This window comes from Catharus ustulatus, chromosome 3, assembly GCF_009819885.2.
Source record: "Catharus ustulatus isolate bCatUst1 chromosome 3, bCatUst1.pri.v2, whole genome shotgun sequence".
Lineage (NCBI taxonomy): Eukaryota > Metazoa > Chordata > Aves > Passeriformes > Turdidae > Catharus > Catharus ustulatus.
This window is the reverse complement of record NC_046223.1, coordinates 38,644,373-38,667,815: the sequence shown is the minus strand read 5'-3', so window position 1 is coordinate 38,667,815 and position 23,443 is coordinate 38,644,373. Positions and strand designations below refer to the sequence as shown.

Genomic DNA, 23,443 nt, shown 5'->3' with positions numbered 1-23,443 from the left:
CGATTGGTGGGCGGGGTAGAAGGCGGGGTCTCTGCGTAGCCCCGCCCCTCCGCTCCCGATCCCGACCCCGTCCCGGAGCCTCCCGGCTCATGCCGTGCTGGAAGCTACGGCTGTTTCTTGCAGGGCTATCCGGGGAGTGCCGCAGGAAGCGGCTTCGCTGTCCTCCGCCTCGCTGCCGGCAGCCCTGGCGGCTCCGGTGTCCTGCGGAGGAGCTGCATTCGCGCTGCCGCGGGGAGGCGGAGGCGGGGAGCGCGCAGGGAGTGCCGTGTTTGGAAACATTGCGCCCGCCGCCCCATTGGGTGCTGCCACCAACACACGGCGAGTGGAGGGCGGGACGGCGAGAGGAGGCACGGCGACGCGTGCACAGCGCCACGGAGGGTGTCAGTTGTACGCAAACAATGATCCAGCGTCGCCCACCCCAGGGCATGCGGGGGGAAAGAGAAGGCGCAGTGGCCGTGGAACTGGAGGCTGGGAATACACCTAGTGAAGGGATGCGGCACACAGTTAGGGGTTCTTTTGCTGTTCCGGCCGCACCCCTGCCCCGTGTGATCTTAATGTGTCCTTTGGGATCTTTCTGTATCGGGCTGCTGCCTCTGGGTAGTCATGAGATACCTCCAATGCCAAACAGCTTCGAAAACGCCCCAGTTTCCCAAAGCCAGTCTGACTGATCGCTCAGTATCAATAACCAGGGAACCCGGGGCTGCGAACTGCAGAGGGGGAACCCACGGGTGTCCGCAGATCCCTCGAGGGGGGCTCGGGGAGCGGCGGCATCCCGCGCGTTGTCGGCCGCGGCCGATAGGCGGCGCCCACTCCCTTGGACTCCAACTCCCTTCAGCCCCCACGGATGGAACCCGTACAGGAGCGAGCTGGTCGCGCCGCCGAGCACGCCGGGAGGTGTAGTTTCGAGCGGGCGGCGCGCGGGGCGTTCTCGGCGTTGTAGGCGGGCGGGACTCGCTTTCCCGGGGCGCCGCGCGGCGGTCGGTGACGCCGGAGCCGGGCCGGCGGGGCCGGGCGGGGAGCGGAGCGGACGCTGCAGCGGGGCGGCGGGGCCGCGGTGTCCGCCATGGACTCGCGGGTGTCGGAGCTGTTTGGGGGCTGCTGTCGGCCGGCGGGCGGCGGGGCAGGGGCAGCGCTGCGCGGACGCGGGGGTGCTGCGCCTGGCGGCGGCGGCGGCTCGAAGACGAAGAAGAAGAACGGGCGGAGCCGCGGAGGGAAGGCCAACAACCCCCCGTACCTGCCGCCCGAGGTGAGCTCCGGCGGTCGTCGCCTCCCGTCAGCCGCGGAGGGAGCGGGACCAGGCCCGGGGGCGGGGGGCGCCGCCGCTGAGGGCGGGAGGGGCCGGAGGGTCGGTGCCCCCCAGAGCGGGTCGGTCCCACGGCCGGACTCCGCAGGGTGGGTGGCGGCTCTGCCTGGTGCCGGAGCCGTGCCGGGGTCGGGCTGACAGCCGCCGTAGGAGCGGTCCTGCAGCTCCGGCCCCGGGAGCCGTGTGCCCGCCTGCCCCGCGCTCTCCCCCCGGCCGTGCTCGCGCCCCCGGTGCCAGCGAATTCCCTGCAGGGTCCACTGGACCCTGTCCGTGCGTGGTATCGCACTGGCGTCCGTCTGTGGGCTCGCCTGCGATCCAAATAGCTTCGAAAACAAAGCTTTGCTCGCCTCGTAGTTCCAAACATCCCGTTTGCATCTCTCTCTCCACGAGAGACGATCTGGTGGGTCTGAGCCCCTTTCCAGCTGCCAGACGGATTGTGGTGACTCCCTTCCCAGCTAATTTGACAGCTGTTTCCTGACTTAGGGCTGCAGATGATATGGACACAGGGTGAGGCACTTGTCTCTTGCACCAGGAAGAAGTGGCACTGGGAGTACGTGGGTGTGAGCTCAGCTGGGGCAGTTGTCACCGCTCTCATAGAACTGTCACTGTGGGGAGAATTACGTTGGCTCGGACTCAATTGCTGGGCGCCAGTCAGTGAGCTTTCTGTAAAATATATAGTAGCCTGTGCTGGGAGGGAGCAATTCCTCCACAAGGCAGGCATAGGACTCTTGGGAAGATGGGGAAGCAGCACTTTGCTACTGTTAGATCTTTCCACGGGTAGTGCCCTGCAGCTGCAGTTCAGTTCTAGATCCTTTCAGCTGGAGGCTGGACAGTCCCCTGTGGTTTCCACACAGCTTCCTGCTTCTGGCTACCCGGTGCAGTGTGTGCCCCAGCAAGTCTAGGCTTGTTGCTTTTCTAGTCTCAAGTGCCTTGGAGGAGACCCACTCCTTTATTTAGATGACAGTGCAGTAGGTGAATGGGTTTTTTCTTAGAACTGGAAAGCTGGTAGATGGCAAGAGAGGAAAACCTGCTACAAGTACATTTTTCTCACGGCACAGCTCTCCTGCCAGAGAACTGAACTGACAGTTGAGAACTTATTTTTGGCCTTTTGCCACTGTAAGCACTGCTGTGGTTAAGAGCTGAGCTGGAAGGCAAGGAGAGGGCTGTTGCCTCTCCTGACATGGAAATAGGTGTCCAGAGGAAAAGGAAGTGCTTACTGTTGCCAGCCCCATTTAGACTGTCAGAGTATGTGGCTTCCTGCAGGCTCCAGCCCTTTCTTAGTGGTCCTTATACTGAATCAATGGGGAAAAAAAACTTAAATATCGAATGTCTAATTGTAAAATGAGATATTATCTTTGAAAAGCTGGAGCCTGCTTTGGTTGAACGGAGCTTGATGAGTACCCGGGCCTTTCTGTTACAGCCCCGTCTGGCTTCAGCCTTTCCTGAGAAAGTACTTCTGAGCATATTGTGTACAGACAGTCCCAATCAGGGCTGGTTCTGCAGAACTCTCTGGCCAGTGACTAGCTGGCAAAGTAGTCATTACCTTTCTTTTTTATGTCTGTAGTCCTTCCTTGTAGAGAGAAGATACATAAGGATGTAGAAAAGAGTCAGTGAAAAACTGAGTGAGGGAGAGTATCACTGAGTAGGAGAGGAAGCAGAAGCTTTTGTTCTCAAACCCCTGTTTCTGTGCACATTGGAAGCTGCTGGATAGGGTGGGAGTGGGATGCTGTGGGTGGCATTTTGTGGGTCATGGATAGATGAGAGGAGAGACTTTAAATCATATGCTGGCCTTTGCCTTTTTGAAACTGGAACTCTCTCTGTGACTGTTAGGCTGGCCCTATTCTTTACTGTCCAGAAAAAGTTCCCCCCCAGACAGTATCACCCTTGTGCCTCACTCTAGTTTTGTCCTCTGGTGTTCATGATGTAGGATGCAAACAGCACAAACAAACCATAAGGAATGTTCTAGTTGAGTGTAGGAAAGAATGGCAAAAGGCTGGGACATAACACAGTCTCTTTCTGCCACTTTCCCTCTCCTTGAAATCCTTAGTGCCAGCTTCAGAATATATGGCCAGCTGGTTCCTGTAGAAGTCCCTGTGGGCACAGCATCTAACTCTTCTGTCTTGTTTCATTCTCTGACCAGGCAGAAGATGGGAACATCGAATACAAGGTGAGTCTTTTGAGGTGGCAGAAGGAGGTCTTCCTCCCAGAGGGTTATTTTACAGTGAGTAACTTCACTAAAGACAGCCTATGGGTAACATGGGCAAGGAAAGGACAGAAAAGTGGACACTGCACTAGGGAACTACCATTCATCTCTGTGTCTCTGTGCCAAGCTTTACCCAGTATGCAGAGCTGGAAAAGTTTAATCTCAGTACTAATTTTTAGGAATTTCTTCTAGTATATGCTGGCTGCTGTATTTTTCTTGAGAGAGAGAGATGCAGATATCCCAGAAAATGGTTTGCCACTTTTCTTGTGGCCGCTCTGCCATTTGCATTTACTGGCTCCTGGATCACAGATTAGTCCCAGAGTGCTGTCTTTAACCCTGCAGTAGGCAGGGTATAGATCCCTTTGTCATGAGTTGGGAAGTTCTTCTACCATGTGTTTGTACCTTTGTGAAACCCCTTTTCACCTGTCCCATGGCTTCTGTTCAGACACTAATACAGGCAGTACTTTCCAGGGGTGGGTGAGAGTTGGGAGCATTGCTTCTCAGAACTGGGCAATGAGATTGCCTCTGCATCCAGGCTGTGACTAGAACTATCCCTCTGTTAAACAGCTAAAGCTGGTGAACCCCTCGCAGTACCGCTTTGAGCACCTGGTGACACAGATGAAGTGGCGGCTACAGGAGGGCCGAGGTGAGGCCGTCTATCAGATCGGCGTGGAGGACAATGGGCTGCTGGTGGGCCTCTCGGAGGAGGAGATGCGAGCCTCTCTCAAGACACTGCGCCGGATGGCAGAGAAGTATGTGCTCCCTTTCGTCTGCAGTGCCCACGAGTGTGAACGGCCTCTGGTAGAGAGGCTCCCTCCCTGGAGTCCCCTGAGCAGTTGACAGCTCCATCCTACAAAGCCCCTGTATGACTGGCATTCCTTCAGTCCTGAGGCTCTGGAAACATGAGGAAAGTTATAGGGCTTTTGTCTGGAAGCTTGAGGCTCCTTCCCTGCTATCCCCAACCTTCACTCCATTCACTTTGTCAGCTGTTATCGTAGAGGTGCAAGAGCTGTCAAGTACAAATGTGTCTCACTCCTTCCTTCTGTCTTTGTGGCAGGGTTGGGGCTGACATTACAGTGCTGCGGGAGAGAGAGGTCGATTACGACAGCGATGTTCCAAGGAAAATAACAGAGGTGCTTGTCCGAAAGGTGCCTGACAACCAGCAGGTAGGGACCTGTGGTTTGGCTGTTCGCTGCTCCTGGAGACCTAGAAGCTTTGTACGAGCAGCTTCCTTTTGGGATGGGAGCCCAAACCCTAGAGGCACTTTGTCATAGGTTTGTCCATAGCAGATGTTTTAAAGGGCTGCCAGAGGGAGGCTTGATGATAACGCTTCTGATCTCCAAGATTGTGATTGAGGCAGATGTCAGTGCGGGAGATTGCCTGGATCAGAAGTGAAAAATTATTTTGCTTCTATGGCAGCGATTCTGATGCAGACCTGTGTGCAAACAAGGAAGGATTTAGAGGTCTGCTGCAGCAAATGGCCTTTTTTGTGATATCAAAGCCTGGTCATATCTCATATCTCTAGAGAGTGTATCACGACTGCTGGGCAGTCGTTTGCTGGGAGCAGGAGCAGCATCTGAGCAAGATTAAACTGCTTAGTGTCCCTGATGTAAGGAAGCTCTCTGAGCTGCATCTCCACTGCCCAATAGGGCTCGTGCACTCAGCGCAACAATGGTTAAGTTTAATGATTTCTTTGTTCTTTTTCCTGTAGTTCTTAGACCTTCGAGTAGCTGTCCTAGGGAATGTGGACTCAGGGAAGTCAACACTGTTGGGTGTCCTAACACAAGGAGAGCTGGACAACGGGCGGGGCAGAGCACGTCTCAACCTCTTCCGACATCTCCATGAAATCCAGTCAGGAAGAACATCAAGTATCAGCTTTGAGATCCTTGGCTTCAACAGCAAAGGAGAGGTAAGAGAGTCGGTTGCTGAACTCAGAAAGCTGGAGGAGAATAGGAGGATTACCCTTCTGTTAGAACTGTGAGTGGGACAGGAGGGAAGAGAGGTGGCACAGTTCTATGTCCCTTAAGCTGAACCTGAGTGTTAGTTTTCCGTTTATAACACTGATTCTTGCACCCATGGTGGATGATCTCTACTTAGTAATTCTGACATCAAAGTGGATAGATAAGAGCTGAGTTTTCTTTACTTGCCTGCTGGGTCTGCCTCTCTCACAAGCTCCCTATCCCTTTAGGTGGTAAATTACAGTGATTCCCGGACAGCAGAAGAGATCTGTGAGAGTTCTTCCAAAATGATCACTTTCATTGACCTGGCTGGCCACCACAAGTATCTGAAAACAACCATCTTTGGTCTCACTAGCTACTGCCCAGACTTTGCCATGCTGGTGGTTAGTGCCAACACTGGCATTGGTGAGTGTTGCCCTGCCTGCATGGATTGACTGCGACATGTGAAAAGAAATGGGGAGTGGGGGGAATGGGTCCTTGTCAGCTGTGAATGGTTGTCAGAAAAGTTTATTAATTTGTAAGCTTCTTCTGATACCTGGTAAGCAAATGTCTATGAGTGCCTGGGAGGGGAGTATATCTGGGATCCTCTTACCAGCTGTAGACCACATTAAACTATACTCTGGACAGAGAAGCTTTGGGGCTGTGTTTCTCAGAAAAGAAAACAACTTTGACATAGTCTTAGGGGTGCTGAATCCCAAAGTCTTGTAAAAAGGCATCTGGATTTCTCCTACATCTATCTCTGACAATTTTGTGACTGTTCTCTGGCAAACTTTGGCCAAAAAATGAAAACTGCTACATCTTTCTGAAGCAGACAAATCAGTCAAAATTTCTTGGTGATTTTTATTTTTCTGGACTGATGTTTGTTTTTGTATAAAAGAATAATTGTGCTTTTTCAATGATTGATGACCTATGCAGTTACAGTGAAATCTCTAGAGTGGGCCTGTAGGATAGCCAGGAGACCCAGCTATTGGCATAAACAAGCTACAGCAGTGACCGCTGCTGCACCTACACTCTCTCTTGTCTCCTGCAGCGGGCACAACACGAGAGCACTTGGGCTTGGCCATGGCCCTCAAGGTCCCCTTCTTCATTGTCATCAGTAAAGTCGACTTATGTTCAAAAGCCACCGTGGAACGGACAGTGAAGCAACTGGAGCGAATCCTGAAGCAGCCAGGCTGTAACAAGCTCCCCCTGCTTGTGAATTCAGACGATGATGCTGTTACAGCAGCACAACAGTTTGCACAATCTCCCAAGTAAGGGACCATTTCTTTCTTCTGTTAGGAACAGGCAATTCAGACTGGGCTGCCATGCAGAGCTGGGGAAGGGTGAACACAGGGGAGGTGACTTCATCTTGAGCACCTCTGCTCCTTGTCAAGTTTCCTACCTTTGCATTCTCCAAGAAGGCATTTTCCCCTTCCAGACATTTTTCTGGGCTTTGGGAGCAAAGGCTGCATTAGAGTTACTTCTTCATGAGAAAAATATGTGTTGACCAGGGATTGGTGCCTCGACCAAACATTGGGGCAGGGGTTACCATGAAGTTGTACCTAGCCTTCCTCCTTTAGCTACTTACTGGTGCAGTATCCATCTTCCTGTGGGTCTCAGTACATTCAGAATCCCAGAAACCCTGTGAAGCTGTGTTGTGGCCTTCTGCTTATTTCTGTCTATTTGTGTCTGACAGCATCACCCCTATCTTCACACTGTCCAGTGTTTCTGGGGAGAACCTAGATCTCTTGAAAGTCTTCCTCAACATCCTCCCTCCACTAACCAACAGTAAAGAGCAGGAAGAATTAATGCAGCAACTTACAGAATTTCAGGTGGGTAAGGGTAGTTTGTTTCCAGTTCTGATACTGGACCCATTGCAGAGCAATGGGAGACGTTTGGGGAATTTGGACACCATGGGTAGAGATGTGGTGAATTCCTGGTCTATGAGAGACATTTAAAAAAGAATTTGGTCCTTGAAAGAAAGCTTGATAGGCTGGATCTGTCCTTACCATGAGATGTCTGTCTCAAGGATAAGATAATTTCTCTGCTATTTAAAAGGCAGAGGTTTATCCCTCTAATGGGAAGGTAGTGGGAGTTGGTGAAGCTCTGTGACGGTGTCTGATGACCAGCAGAGAGATCACTTCCTTCCACACAAGGGACAGGCTCTTTGTCCTCATTCTGGAGTGCTATTTCATAGTTGTTTGTCTGAGCAGCTTATTCTTGTTGCCTTGTTGCAGGTTGATGAAATTTATACGGTGCCAGAGGTGGGGACTGTTGTGGGAGGAACTCTATCAAGGTGAGTCTAGGCAGATATGTGTGGATGTGAATGATTGCTGGAGTTTCCACAAGGTTGGAGTCACCTGCTGCAGAAGTGGAAGCTGCGTGAGGCTGAGTCTTGTCTGAGCCAAGTGCGAGTTGAGTCCTACAGGGTGTTGGGAAGTGACATGAGCAAACCATTGGTAATGTGGTGGCAAGCAGACAGTCTGCTCTAAAGTTGCTGGATTAGGAATGTGTCCTGAAACATGCTGAAAGAAGGCATACTGGAATCTAGAGTTGGCAGAGGTTAGGCATGATCCCAAGGAGTTGCTTTCTTTCTTCCTCAGGTAGGGGGAGGAAATGTAAAAGGTAGATCCTCTGATTCCAGCAGGGGTTAACTGCACTCTACCCCGTGAAAAGGCAGCTGTCCCTCTGTGTTCAGGAGCTATCAGAGCAGTTTGGCCACCAGCGCATCCACACTGAAGGAGTGTTATCTGAGGTCTCTCCACAGAAACTAAGCAGTGTGGCAGAGCACTGGGGGTGCAGTAGCTGCTGTCTGTACCAGGATTCTTAGGAGTGATAGTGTGGCTCTCACTCCTGCTGTAAGAAATCCTGGTTCTCAGTAGCTTTGTGTGCCTGTTAGTTGATCCAGGGTAAGAGTCCAAAGACTTGGCCCTGGGAAATTTGTTCAGGTTAATCTTGGGAGGTGAAATGTGGATTAACTGTGAAAAGGGATTAACTGTGTCCTGCTCTTCTTCCCTGGGCAGTGGGATCTGCCGAGAAGGGGAGAACTTGGTGGTTGGTCCCACTGACGATGGGAAGTTCCTGCGGCTGAAAGTGTGCAGTATCCAACGGAACCGCTCTGCCTGCCGCGTGCTGCGGGCTGGGCAGGCAGCCACCCTGGCCCTCGGACCCTTCGACCGCTCCCTGCTGCGCAAGGTTAGTCCTGCTGTTGCCAGGCTGTTCACTGGTCCAGTGAGCAGGGCTGGAGGCTTCCCTGGACATCTCCCATTGGTAGGGTGGGAATGAAGTAGAAATGATTGCAGGAAACTCGCTGGAAGGGGAGGAAATGGCCAGGTCACAAAGTACAATGAGTACAAGGCTGAGAGTGGGATGCAAGCCCAAGTCACAGAGTGGAGGTTTAGTTGTGATTTTGGGGGCTGTTCAGAAGCAAGTGGACTGACCCTAACTGATCTGAACCTTGGGTTGTTCTGCAGGGCATGGTCATGGTGAGCCCAGAAATGAACCCCACCATCTGCTCAGTGTTTGAAGCCGAGATTGTGCTGTTATTCCATGCCACAACTTTCCGGAAGGGGTTTCAGGTGACGGTGCACGTGGGGAATGTGCGACAGACAGCTATCGTAGAGAAGATCCATGGAAAGGTAGGCCAGGAGAAGAAAGGGGAGGAAGATGGACCTCCCTGTGGGGTTTGTTGGGATTCCGTCATGCCCTCTAGTAAAGCTGGGGGCTGCTGGTATTTTGAGTAGCTGTGTCCCTTATCCTGTCCATTTGGTTGCTTTTCCTCCAAACATGTCAAAGAAGAGAGGTGAACTCTCCAATCTTCAGAGCTTGTGTCTTCCTGTCTCTTATGTATACAGTAATGGGAAGGGCTTAAGCCATGAAGTCTGAAGAAGGCTGTTCGTTTGCCTCATCTTTTTATTATCCACATGCACCTCTTGCTGCATTCATCAGCTTGGGAGATGAGTCTAAGCTCTCTCATTTTCCTTTTCAGGACAAGCTGCGGACAGGAGAGAAGGCAGTTGTCTGTTTCAGGTTCATCAAGCATCCTGAATACTTGAAGATTGGAGCCAAACTACTTTTCCGTGAAGGAGTCACCAAAGGCATTGGGCATGTCACTGACCTCCAAGCCATCACCACCAAAGACAACAGCCTGGAGGAGTCCCTGGGGCCTGGACAGCTAAGCTTCTGACTACCAGTAGGTCAGAGAAATCTCCACTCACCAGCACCTGGGGAGAAGGCTGGAAGCTCCTGTGGCTTGCTGAGCAATGCCTGGAGCTGCTGCTGTCCCGTTCTAGTGTGGATGTCCCTCTTCTGCACTGTGAGATGGAGCATGGGAGAGTTTCTTGCATTCAGTGCCGTACGTGGGACAAGTTAAGCATGTTCTCCACATCACCTGCAGCTTTCATTACCCTGCCCTCCTTCAGAATAGATCAGAGGTACCTGCAGACCTGGGCAAGCAAGTTTTGGCTTTGTTTACTGTTTGAAAATTGCTGGTTGGGAGGTGCAGCGCACTTGAAGACAAGCAGTGATGTTTCTCCATCTCTGACACAAGGTCTGGTCCCATTTATGCTCTCAGCACTGGGTTGATAACAGTGTTCTCTCAAGTCATCCTTCAGCACATCCATCTGGGCAGGGGATGGAAGAGGCCATGCTACCCACAGCAAGCTTGGCTGAACCTCTCAGAATGCTTTCAGGACACTTTTTAACCGTTTGAATCTTGGTTGGCTTTAATCTGCTGTGTGTCCATTTGTGCATTGGTTTTGCGTTACTCCAATCTGAGTGTCTTACTGTTGGACAGATGTTCTGTTCCCCACTCAAATGTACACATTTCTTCAGCATCCTCTTTCTGACTCCCAGGAAGCTGTGGCTGCTCTGAGTGGCACAGCCTCCTGACATAACATCATGAAGACAGAGTTTGTGCTTGCATCTGTTCCTTGCAACAGCTGGACAGGAGGCCATTCTGTGGAGCAGAGCAGGGCCCAGGCCTGTGCTGGAGTGAGCAGGTTTCCATGGATGTTCACCTGAAGGTGCCATCTCCATATTGGTAGCAGTGATTTGCAGCGGGCTCCCTGGTGTGGCTGTTCCTAGCCCACCTTGTTCCTCACACACTTGCCTTAATGTGTGAGGACAGGCTGCGTTACCTACACAAAACCAGGTAACTTCTGTTGTGACAGTGGCATGATTTTTATTTCTCTTGGAGCAAGAATTCCTTTCTTTCCATTGCCGCTGGATTTGTTGTCAGAGGAAAACTGATGTTGCCAGCAAGGACTCTGTATATAGAGTGGAGCACAAATCTCCCACTCTGTCATGCAGCTCTGCTGTGTAGCCTGGAGGGTGCAGCAGGGTCTGTAAAGCTGTACATAGGCTTTTGGTTTTATTGTTGACTGTTAGACCAAATGTGTCTGCTGTGAGCAAAAGGCCTTCAGCAAGCCCTGCTGGTTGGTGGCCTGCTAGCCCTGACCGAAGAGAAGGCAAGGGCCTGTGATAGCACTTGGACACCCATGCAGTCCTTCTGCCATCCTGAGAGCAGGTTCTGCTGCTGGGCTGCTGGCACAGGCACTGCTGCAGGGCTGTGCAGGGCCCTGGTCTCTGCGCTGGGCGATGCCATCATGGGGTGGGAAGGTGGGAGCTGCACCCTGCCAAGAGCATGGTGGAGTGGGGGGAAGCCTGTCAAGTGGTGGAATAAATGAAGCAAAGGCAGCTTAAGACTTGCAGGAGTGACCTGTCCCTTGGAGGGAAGCACCGGATCCAGCTGAAAACTGCTCTGTCCCCAGAAGAGAGAAAGGAGATGCTGGCTCAGGGTCACTGCTCAAGCAGGATCCCTTTTTTTTCCTATTCTGGCAGTGGGCTGGGTATTCCAATGACCGAGTCTGCACCAATGCCTGCAAGAAGGACAGGCCCCAGCTGCCAGCAGGCTCCTCCTTTTGGTGCTAGTGGGTCACAAAGAAAGCTGCCTGGGTGTGGGGGACTCCAGCTCTTTGCAGCAGCACTGGTGTTTTCTGCCCCAAAGGGGGGTGCTCTGACCTTTTCTGAAACAGCTGATGGCTGGTCTCACCTCATCCCTGCCATCTGTGGCATGACTGTTCTTGGTGCCATGCTCTTCATAATTGCTGTTTTGTTGTCTTGAATTTTTCTAATGCTGGGGATTGTCCCTGTTCTCCAAGCATCTATATAAATGTACAGAATAAAGATGTTTTATTGAGCTTGCTGGCTGAGTTGAACAATGAGTGAGGGTGGAGCTGGGCTCTTACCCTGCTGCCCTTGAAGCTGGGTCACAGTTGGAGCTGGCTACCCTTCACCCATTCCTAAGCTTCCTGTGTTCATCCCTATAAATACCGCGCTGTGTTGTGGAAAGTATGCACACGCTCCTGTTTACAATCTTGCGCTCCCGGCTTATCTGAGTAAGCCTGGGTGTGCAGCCTGAGGTGACAGGCAGCCACGTCACCCTGAGCACAGCACTTTGGGCTGTTGTGGGCGGAACAGGCTGCGGCGAGAGCCTCCTCACAGTCATAAATTCCCCCAGAGCCTAATTAAAGAGACGCTTTCTAGGGCACACATCTAACCAGCAATTTGTTTTTAAAATAGCTTTGACCTTATCATGAGGTTCATGACTCCCATGTCTCCATGAGAACAGGTTGTTCCCTTAGGACAAGTAGGTTTCCCTGTGGAAGTGACTTGTGACCGAAAGGATTTGCCTCTTCTAAACTTGTTTTTGTGTCAGATAGTGGCATCTGCAGAGTCCAGTCCTGCCAGACACTTAGGAAATGAGATGTGCCACTGTCACAGGAGATGAGGCAATCCTGCCAGACTGGTTGCTGTTTCTCTTCACGTGAGGACTTTGGGAAACTTGTCACTTTGCAATGTTAGGACTGTCATTAGTGGGAGTGACTCCATAATTCTTTCCTCTACTGATGACCAGAGCTGCACGCACCAGAATGAGCTTTTTGTTCTTCTTGAAATCTCACGACTGTGTTGTCAAGTATTAGACTCCACTGACAATAATGTAGCAGCATCCCAGCACAGGCTGTCTGCTGGAAGGAGACAACAGCTCAACAGCTGCGTTTAGGATGATGCAGTTCAGAAAACAGCACATAGATACAGAGCTGCAGTTTGCATCGTTATCTGCTGCCTGAAAGGCTCTCTCCCCCCTGCCCACGGAAGGGAAGCCTGCAGCTGATGAAACTCCCTGCAATGCATTTCCTAACCCCACCCAGTGCTGCCTTGACGTGGCACATTCTTTCCCCCGCCCTAAGAGCCACGTTCAAATTATTGGCAGTAGAGCTCCTGGCGGGCTCCAGGCAGCTCGAAGTATAGCAGAGCTGCCCTGTCAGGCAGCTGAGGGCAAGCACTTCTCTTGCCCTGGAGCCAGTCTCACTCTCTTCAGTGCCTGCTTGTCCCCTCCATGATACTTGCTCTGTTGGCTGTTGTAATCTGTGGAGCTCTAGAGTGACCTTTTTACTGGGACCTGTGGCCCAAAGAGCTGAACAAGTCATTTGGCAGAGCACAGTCAGAACAGATACCTGTCAGCAAGTTGTATTTAGTATTACTCAGAGTCTGGGAAGGAGGAAAAATGTGGTTATACATTTTGCACCAGACAAAAGCTTTCACAGTGGGCTTTGTGACTCTTTTCTATCCATTTTTCTATCTGTTTTCTAGCTATGTTTTCTATCCCTTCCAGTGAGGGCTCTAGCAGTAGACTGTTTATGAGTCAATAGCAATTATTAAGAACTAATGCAAAGTTTTCAAAAACCCCACCAAAAAGTATGCCCATGCAGCTACTGCTTCCTCAAATCTTACATGACAGGAGCAGTCTTGTGTGCTCCTGAGCTGCTGATAAGCACTATGCAATGGACTGCTACAGAGAGGGTATTGTCAAACCATCTATAACATAAATCCTGGGGTGTGGGAAGGACAGAATAAAAGTCAGTGTCTTCCAGGTGGAGGTGAGAAAGAACAACAGGGCTAAGCTACTACAGGGCTAAGCTACTACATATAAATTACATAGTAAGGTTGAGGTCTTCAACTGCAGCCGGAGTAGAACTATGAGTTGAAAGTTTCATACGATTAGACAGGGGTTCAAGCCAAAGCTTAGCTGGAGATTGCCTGGGATAAGCTGCTGCACTTACAGTGGCTGCTTTTATAGGACAAACAGAATTACTGAGCAATGATGCCATGGAAATAGTTATGGCAAGAGGTGTAGGTGAGAGTACCATGCAGCTTCTAGTAGCACCAGGCAGGCAGAGGCAGGCTTAGCTGCCACCAGCTAAACTGGCTACATCTGCACAATTAATGAGTTCCAGTTCCTCCTAGACTTGGGGTGGAGATAATTTATTAGACTTTTCCACATTAAAACCTGACAGGCAGTATAAAAACTTTTAACTGTGTTTAAAAACACTGATTCTTTAAAAACACTGATTCTTTAAAAATACTGATTCTTTAAAAACACCCAGTGTGGCTGGGAGTTAAGGAGGTAAGGGCTTAAAGAAAAAATCTAAAGTTTTTGTCACACTTTCTTTGGGTCGTTTTGCACTTGACCCTGCTGGAGTCTTGGGCTTGTTCTTTGCCTTGGCAGGAGACCTGGAAGTCACAGCCTTTGCATTGGGAGCTGCTTCTGAAGCCATGGGAGGGCTGGGCTCCAGGAAAGAGCTTTGCAGCTCCAGAGCAAAGTGGTAGTCCATGTGCTCTGGGAACTCCCACACCAGCACAAGCTGGCCACACTTCTCACAGCGCTGCTGGTCCCCTGGAGAGGCAGGAGGGAGCAGAGTGAGCTCAGGAGAGGGTGGCAAATTCTGCTCATTTCCCTCCATAGCTGGTTGTAATTTCAGAAGGGTCCTGGAGTTGGGTGGAGTTGAGGGTGTTTGTGTAGCTTCTGATGGCAACTTCTCCTGGGGAAGCATCTTGTACGGAGAAGTAGGGCTGGCATCACTGGGACTCCGCTTTACAGGGGACTCCAGGTCACACTGCACAGAGGCAGGGCCTACAGGCAAGCCAACAGCAGTTCTCTCTTGATGCTCTGGGGACGTGGGCACAACTGACTCTGCAGTGGCAGCAGTGGACAAGCTGGTTGTTGCTGCTGCCTGTGACAGCTGCCGTTCTGCTGCCTTTTGGAAGAATGACTCAATAGCGCTCGCTGGCTTCTGCCGAAGCTCTTTGCTTGGGCTCCTAAAGAACTTGACCCTGGCCCTCCCACAAGACATGGTGTTTTGGCTGGTGGTAGCAGTGCCATCAGGCTGGGTATCACCTGTCAGGAAGGTGGTAATGCCTGTAGAGAGGGTGACAGGCTCCGAGAACTTGCTTGCTGAGAGTTGCACTGAAATCAATGGTGGAGACCTGCAAAGGACAGACCAACATCAGCTCAGACACCAGCCTGGAAAGCAAGAAATCTTTTGAGGCAAGACTTTAAACAACACAAAACATTCACAGACAGGGGAACTGTAGTATCTAGCAAGGGGTGGGAGAGATGTTTGTTCTGACAAAGTTGGCTATTGTTACCTCCAGAACAGACATAGCAGGCTGTGCTGGGCAAAGCAGAACATCTCTTTCCAAAGCAGCAATTCCCAAAAGAAGGGCATGGGAGCAGGAGCAGCCAACTGCCAGCCTGGACTTTCAGTCCACTACAAGCTGAAGCTGCTGTGAGAAGCAGCAGCCTTGCCAAAATTTAACAGACAGGACCTTCTTGCTTTCACTGCAGAGCAGAAGGAAGGAAGGAAATGCTGAAGACAGGAGTTATACACTTTCATTTTTCTTCCTGCCCCAAAGGCTTCCTTACAAAAAGCTTTGTCCTTAGGGTAGGACAACAAAGCTTAGCTAGCTTCTTCAGCCCAGCAGGGCCAGGACAGCCTTGCTCCAGCCAGACAAACCCCAGCCAGCAACAATCCTCAGGTCCAAGTACAAAAGTGTCTCACCAGATGTGGGGCTCAAAAGAGGCCACACTGTCCTACTGCTAGGTTGCTGCAACCTATCATGAGGGTGCTGGGAATCGCTTTTCTGACACTCAATTTCACTTGAGTTCCTTTCCAAAAGGTCTCTGGCTCATCCAGTACCTCCCACATTAGAACCACTCCTGATAGAGGTGACCCATTTTGTCCCACACTCACCATGCTGCCTGGTGAGCCCCAGCCATGTTGCAGTTTTGGATGAGAGTGAAGGCGTCATTGCACATTTTCTGCGCGTCGTAGCGGGACAGGGCGCACAGACGCGACACGCGGGTGTCCCCTTGCTGGCGGATCACCACCATCAGCTGTCGGGCCACACGGTGGTTCTGCCGGGAGAGTAGAGCTGTGCTTCCAGCGACTCCTGCAGGAAAGGGCAGGAACAGCCGAGGGGACTGTTCCCTGCCTGGAGCCCTCCCCAGCCCCCCACCCCTCTGCCTTCTCCCGATGGTGGGGCAACATGTCCTGCCCGGACTGATTGCCAAGGGATGGGATACACAAGTGCTTGCACAGCTGTGCCACACAGAATGGGAAGCAGCTAGTCCTTACTTTCCCTCAAAGGAAGCTCCGCACTTTTTTTGGCCCCACTGGCCCAAGTGCCAAAGCCGGTGGATTGCTCCCACCCTGGCCTGCAGCGTACCATCCAGATAGGAGTGCAGCACTTCCTCTCACAGCCCACGGGCACACCTATGCCAGCAAAAGGCTTGCAAGCAGCAGTGCAGCAGAAGGAAGGTGCAATAGCTTTCAGATCCCTGCATCCTAAAGCACAGGACAAGGATTCTTAACCCTGCAGTGTTCTGGGGCAAAACCATCCTGCCTGGCCATGCTTGTGCACACCTCTCTACTTGGGACACCTCAGCACACAGGCACACATCTATGGGTGAGCAGATTTCCTCCCCTCTCACATACCACTCTCAGCCTCCTGCAAACCACTCATGGTGCAAATGCACTAAGTGCCTCCTTGTGTCCCTGTGCCTCCCCTCCTTACCTGGCTCCTGTCCTTGTTCAGTCTGGACTCCAGCTCCAAGGCCAGCTGCAGGAGCCAATGCTGCACCTGGACAAAGCAGGGGTAAGAGACAGGTTGGACCTCTGCTTACAGCAGCACCACAATACAAGAGCAATGCTCTGCACACTGGGGAATGCTGGTGGGGGATCAGACTGGAAAGACAACTATTGTAAGGCCCCAAATCTGTGACAGACCTTGAGAAATTCAGTCCAGCTGAGATTCAACATTGCAGGCAAGGACATTGTAGATATCATACAAGCCCTGCAGCATTACTACTAGACTTTGCCAAGTGATCTAGGTTCCCTGTCCTGGATTTCTCTTTCCATCTTCCTACAGCTCAGTGGGAACCTCATCCCAAATAATAGTTAAAGCACAGCCTGCCTCTTTCTTTGGGCTAGTTACTTTCCTTCTAGCAACCCTGCTCTTGAAGCTTGTCACTGTGAGTAACTTTCTAACAGCACAAGCCCAGTTTTGCTCATGGAAATTACAACCAGGATGGACCTCTTTGTGCAGGAGTTTGGTTTGCTAATACATTTCTGTCAACAGGGACTTCCAGAGGTCAAACTACCTTCTCCCACTGAGCCTCTAGTCTGAGTTTCAAGGCATAATTGTGCCAAAAACCAGCAGTTTTGCAATCTGATCTCAGTTTTTAGTATTCTTATCTAGTCCAGTGTGAAAGCCAAGCTAGATGTAGGCTTCTCCTACCGCCTTCTGTGTGGCCAGGGCTAACTTCCCAGGGAAGTTCTTGCTGCAGCCAATAGACTGGGGCAGGTACCGGTTTTTGACAGGTTCCTCTTCAATTCCTCTGCACAAGTCATAGAGCCAAGACCTGAAAGCCACAGGGAAATCATGAGGTTAAGGCAGCTACAGACAGAGAGGTACCACTGGACAGCATGTCAGTCTCCTGCTGAGCCCTGCTTTCAACTCAGTACAAGCTGTGATTGTCTCTCATCCCCAGCTCTACAGTTGCAGCCACAGCTGAACAGGCAGGATTCCTTCAGGCCTCAACTCCTCCACCTCTTCTCCTGAAGTGGCAACAGTTCACAAGTCTACAGGGCAGTCCAACTGCTGTTCTGGGCCCAGAAGTTATATTTCAGGCTCCAGTCCAGCCTTGTAATTTCCTCTGTGATGAGACTGTCACAACTGCCCTCTTCCCAGCCTGCAGAGAACCAGCCCTTTGACCCCATCCTTGGATGCTGTAGAGGAAGGCCAAGGCACTGGCTGACAAGCAAAATACTATCCTGGGGAGGGTGCCTGGCAGCAGGCAAGACTAGAAACCTACTGTGGGCCCGATAGATCAATGCTTCCCAAAGATGTCACTGAAGTTTTCCCTTCCAACCTTCCTATTCACAGAAGAACAACCTAAAAGGTTCTGTGACTGAAAGGAAGTCTCAATTCCTGCCAAGAGCCAAGGTGAGTGGTTCATCATTACCCAGTTTTGTCTCCAAAATGTGTCTGGAGCTCAGTCTCACTGAACTGTGTCAGTTCCCCGATGTATTCTACTCCCAGGATGTCTGTGATAGCAGTGCCAAGCTTGCCTCCCAGGTTACGGCTATGGCAGAGAAACAAAGAGAAAGTGAAAACACAAATGAAGATCACGTGACGACTATGACAAGTCTCATTGCAGCAGCTGTTTCTAGATGAGGACAGCTAGAAGCTGCCAGGAACTAAAAGGACAAAAGGAAAACAGCATGTAACAGCTCTTCTGCTCCTAGTAAAACAACACATAGGAGTTGATGTAGGATCTGCTCCTTGGGTCCCCCAATTTTCTCCCTCAGCTCCACCTGATCACAAACCATGCTCTGAAGAATGCCTCACATACAGCTTCCTTCTTCCTACACAGACAGGACCCTTTCCTACACACATCCCTCTCCATCCCATGCAAGACACAGAAAGCAGAGAACAGCAGTACAGGTCTGGAGAGCAGAATTAGGATTCCTTTGGAGCAGCAGTGTTTGTAACACTCCCCTACACCAGAAAAGGTACTTGTGCACAGCGTGGATGCTCAAAAGCAAACCACATCTGCTCTCTGTGAGCACAGCTGTCATTCACACTGGGGAATAGCAACGGCCTCCTTGCCCACAGTTGTTTCTGGCTTACACCTGTGCACCCCAGCAGTCATTCTGAGCACAGCCTTACTCTGGGAAAGGATGCCCATAGGCTGCTAGCCGGCTTTTGGATTGTGGTCCCTTCAGCAGCACGACAGCAACTTTCCAAGCACACTCGCCCTGAACTGTCACTCACAGCCATGAGGGATGACTGGCAGGATTGTCTCTATTTGTTCCCTTCATTGACGAGCAGTTACTGTGGAGCTGAGAGCCTCTGCTGGCTTCTGCTAGCTGCTATCAGTGAGCATCAAATTGCTGTGCTGAGGTGGCCAGGAGCAGCCCCGGGCTGCATTAAAGCAGCAGCTCCCTGGTACTTACACGCTGCTGACGGGCAGTTTGCTGAAGAGCTGCGGCACAAATCGTGCAGACACCAGTGTCTGGCGGTTGGGCTTGTTCAACCCACAGGCCAGTTTGGCCAGTGTCTGTAACACACAAGAGGGTGGAAACTCAGTTATTATACACTGTGCACTGGCCTCGTGTGACTCCACCCAACAGCTTGTGCTGCATCACCTCTAAGAGCCACCTTCAGAATATCTGCTAGGATATGTGCAGGCTGCACCACTGCTTGCTCTTAGGCAGCATCCACCTCAGGATTCGACATGCTGGGTACTCTGAAAGCAAAGCTGCTTCCAGGCTTTAGTTCTGTGAATTGCTGGACTCCTACTCCAGGCAGATAAAGATCTATCATCTGTTGTGGTTGCTGTAGTATTCCATCAGGCAAACATCCTAGAGCTTCCACAGCATGTTCATAATCCTCCCCAGGCTATGTCTCTCCCTATGTCTTTTTCCTTAATTTTCTGTGTTTGTCTTGCTTTTTCTTAATGTCACTATTTTAATCTTTTTTTCTGTGAGGTCTGCAGCAGCATAGTGCTGCAAAAGGAAACCTTTAAAATGCAGAATTGCTAGCCTGGAAGGCATGTTCTCCTATACAACTTCCCTTCCCACTCTAAGCTACCACAGGGTCAAAAATACACAGACCAGTTTGAAGTACGTTTAGCAGGGTGTTTGAGGTTTTATTGAACAATTCTAATAACTTCCTCTTTCACTGCTTTGCCATACATTTTGTAACTAAGCAAAATTTCTTGCCTGCCTATTGAGCTATGACCGTTATTAACAGCCCATTTTACAGGCTTACATACATTTGAACTCGTTTCTAGACAAAGATCCTTTTTCAGATGTCCAATCACTGTTTTTCTTGTCTGGCTGGAGACTTCCAAGTTTATCCACCTCATAAAATGATGTGCTGCAAGCCAAACCAATCACTGAGACTTCATGGGGAGAAATAATTTACTTTTTCTGACACCTTCTGTAAACTGCACATGCTGAAACAGGATTTAGCTCTTCTACAAGAGCACTTATATTACTGAGTCATCCTGCTGCTTGTCCACAACAACTCCACGCTACTTCCTGACTTACTGTGACTTAGCCACAATCCTGCTGGTTGCTTTTTTTCTATAAACCACAAAACAGTCAGTGTACATAAGAGGAGTACAAGAAGCACTGTTTGGTGATTTCAGACTGATTCTAAGCTTTTTCAAGCTCAGAATTTTCAACTGTAATTACATCTCAGAACTTTCACAGCCCAGGTCCTGAGCCCCATCTGTGCAATACCCGAATTCAAAGAGCTGTTCCCTCTCTGTAGGCTTCAATGAACATACTCGTTCTTAGCAGACCTTGAATAGATTCCCCCAGGATCCCACTCTTAACATCCCAATTTGAGTGCAACTCACCAAACAAAATCATTATGGGAAAGAGTAGTATTTTCTCTAGCTAGATGCATGCCCTTCAGACAACTTCAGTCATGTTGTCTGCTACAATGTCATCATTAGGTTATTCAGCTCAGGGTGAGGTGTGTTAGAAACCATAATGTTGACACCTCAGATCTGTTGTCTTTCCTGCACATTTGGCCACTTATGCTGTTAGAGAGGGCACATAAATTGACATGAGTAGTTCTTGAGAAAACCATAGTATTATCCTCCAGGTTATTTGGTCTCATTTATCATTTGGGTTCCTGGTGTACTCTAACAAGGTACTTCATTGGGAAAAGCAGTTCCTTATGAGTGTTTTCTGTAGGAAAAACCACAAGCATAAAGCAGGTAAACTTCACCTTGAGTTTCAGGTAACAGTCGCTGGAGCCTGAGAATGGTTTTTACTGACACAAATTCCCAGTGACTCGGCAGCAGAAAAACACCACATTGGGGCACCAAGGTGAGCTGGGTTGCTTTCTGTCTTTCTGGTGAGTCAGTGTTTACCCTGCTGGCCATGGGGATTGGGTGATGCTCAGTCAGCTGCTGAGAGCAGCTACAGGAGCTCTTGGTGCATGACAGCAGCTGCAGGAACAAACGGACTTTGATGCTGCAGCTACAGAGGGTTTCCTGCTGAGTGAAATGCAGGGTGGTTTACTGAGAGCACCCTTTTGTTCTGCAGAAAAGGTTTGTACCCACCGAGGTGAGCTGCCTGTGGAAGCACAGCATAGTGTTCTGCACAGCCACAAGTATGCTGTGGTGATCTCTGCACTGAGCTTGCTGCTACAGATGCCCAGTTCTTCAGGGATAGCACAGTACCTCTCAATGTCCTTACTCTCTCCCAAAAAAAATGGCATAGAAAATGGATGCTGGGAGAAGCTGCTAGGAATATCAGGGAACTTCTCTGTTATTCTTGATTAAAGAAAGCAGAAAGGCAAATTGAACATACCTTCCACTGGAAATTTCTACACCAGTGACCTTCCTCAACTAGCTCATTTCTGCCTCACAGTCTGCTCTAGCTTCAAACCGAGCCAGTGCAAAACCAGTTCCACTCCCTGTGTACAGCTAGCAGTAGTACCAACTGTTTCTGCAGCAGTCTAAATTTAAATTTATCTTCCTTGAACTCCAAAGCATCCATTTAGTCTTCATTTTCTTTTTTTTTTTTTTAAGTCAGGGCCTGTCTTTATAAAGTCATAATAAATAAGTCCCTCATCTGCAGAACAAAAGGGTGCTCTCAGTAAACCACCCTGCATTTCATTCAGCAGGAAACCCTCTGTAGCTGCAGCATCAAAGTCCGTTTGCTCCTGCAGCTGCTGTCATGCACCAAGAGCTCCTGTGGCTGCTCTCAGCAGCTGGCTGAACATCACCCATATCCCCATGGCCAGCAGGGTAAACACTGACTCACCAGAAAGACAAAAAGCAACCCAGCTCACCTTGGTGCCCCAATGTGGTGTTTTTCTGCTGCCGAGTCACTGGGAATTTGTGTCAGTAAAACTGGCTACAGCGACTGTTACCTGAAACTCAAGGTGAAGTTTACCTGCTTTATGCTTGTTTTTTTCCTACAGAAAACACTTCTGGAGGACTTAAGCCCTTTTTATTCCCAGTGAGCTTGCTCATTAGGGTAGACCAAGAATCCAGGCAGTAGATGAGTGGATTGCTGACTGTCCAGACCACAGCTCTGGGGAAACAACTCCTCCTATTTCCAGATGTCTTATAAGTTCTCTGAAGGTGTGATCACACATGACTGCATTCCCAACTCAGTTTGTCTTCCACAGGAGACTTGTAAGTACAGGAGAGCATCTACAGCATGTTCTGACTCTGCTACCCAGAAGAAATCAGGCTGATGTGCTATGCACGTACCTTGTTGTGCGAGATGCCAGCTGAACACCTGAATCCAGTAGCTTCTTCCACTGCCGCCCTAATTTCTTCCACAATTACTGCGCCCATAGTCAGCTGCAGGTCAGGACAATCGGGGTTATCGAAAGACAGCGACGCCAGCCACTCGTCCAAACCACGTTGCCGCAGCTCCTCTAGAAAAGGGACACAAAAGGGATCACAAGGGGTCACGATATGGCACTTCTTGCTGAGCCCAGCGAAGGGACCCGCAGCATCAGCCAGTCCCAGCCAGCAGCCGCAGGCTTCTCTAAGCGCATTCCAACCACAGGGAGGAGAAGCGGGTACCCTAAAAGCCATGCACTGCGGAAAACACAGACCCCATTTACCGCGCCGGCGATTCGGGGAAGACAAAGCAGGCGGAGTGGGCCCTTCCCGGGGTTGGGGGTCGGTGCGTACCCTTCCCGCCGGGATCAGCTCGGTGCGCGCCCTTCCCGCCGGGATCGGGGCCGGGCTCTCCGGGCAGTCCCTGCACGAAGGTGCTGGGCAGCAGCGCGGCCGGCAGGGGGCGCCCGCGCAGGTCGCGCAGCCGGTGGCGCGCGCTGCCCGTCAGGTCCAGGTACGCCTCGTCGATGCTCGCGCGCTCGATGGCGGCGAAGCGCGACAGCACCTGCATCACCTCGGCACTGGCCTCCCGGTACCTGCCGGGCGGCGGGCACGGGCTCAGCCGCCGCCCCGCGCCACCAGGGAGGCCCGCGCCGCCGCCGCCACCCCCGGCCCCCGCTCTCACCGTGTGAGGTCGGCCTTGCCCCGCGCCTGCGGCACCCGGGCCAGCGCCAGCTCGGGGCACAGCGCCCGCGCTTCCGACGCCCACATCCCGCGGGACACGCCGAAGGCTCGCGCCTCGTAGCTCACCGCGATGATCCTGCCAAGACACGGAGGTGAAGTGCGGGGCGGGCCCGGCCCCGCGGGGAGCGGGGTGGGACGAGGAGCCGGTCGCCAACCTACCCGCCGCCCTGCCACTCGGTGTACTGCACCACAGCGCAAGGACGGCCGCGCAGCTGCGGGTCGAGGCGCTGCTCCACCTGCATGAAGAAGCAGTCCATGTCTACCAGGGCCACCACGCGCTCCCGGCCCCGCGACATCCCGCCGCCGCCACCGGCTCCCGCCTGACTGAGTGAATGATTGAATAACCGCTCGCTCTGTGGGGCGGAGAGCCCCGCCTTAGCCTGGCGCTTTGCGGCATCCGTACTTTCCGCGTGGGGCACGCCGGGAGTCGTAGTTCTGCACGGTGCGGTGGGGCGTGCGCGTGTCCCCGCCGCGACGGTGCGCGGCGCCCGCGTTCTCCCCGTGTCCCCGTGCCCCCTGAAGCGCATGCG

At 51.5% G+C, this 23,443-nt stretch overlaps 2 protein-coding genes across 2 annotated transcripts; one reads left to right on the top strand and one right to left on the bottom strand.

The window, feature by feature from the left end:
* The first annotated feature begins 1,013 nt into the window (after nt 1–1,013).
* Nucleotides 1,014–11,642, top strand: GTPBP2 (GTP binding protein 2). The gene is made up of 12 exons (XM_033056225.2): nt 1,014–1,246; nt 3,444–3,470; nt 4,074–4,258; nt 4,564–4,672; nt 5,218–5,415; nt 5,695–5,869; nt 6,495–6,714; nt 7,140–7,275; nt 7,681–7,739; nt 8,467–8,638; nt 8,917–9,081; nt 9,432–11,642. Exons 1-12 carry the CDS (start codon nt 1,064–1,066, stop codon nt 9,627–9,629), a joined length of 1,827 nt encoding a protein of 608 aa, XP_032912116.1. The 5' UTR covers nt 1,014–1,063; the 3' UTR covers nt 9,630–11,642.
* Nucleotides 11,643–13,752: 2,110 nt separating this feature from the next.
* Nucleotides 13,753–23,440, bottom strand: POLH (DNA polymerase eta). Its single transcript, XM_033054099.2, has 10 exons — nt 23,073–23,440; nt 22,855–22,989; nt 22,524–22,765; nt 22,092–22,261; nt 18,805–18,908; nt 17,811–17,930; nt 17,084–17,207; nt 16,361–16,426; nt 15,538–15,701; nt 13,753–14,770 (listed from the first exon to the last, which is right to left on the bottom strand). The coding sequence occupies exons 1-10, from the start codon at nt 23,438–23,440 to the stop codon at nt 13,903–13,905; spliced, it is 2,361 nt and encodes a 786-aa protein (XP_032909990.1). The 3' UTR covers nt 13,753–13,902.
* Between the last annotated feature and the right edge of the window lie 3 nt (nt 23,441–23,443).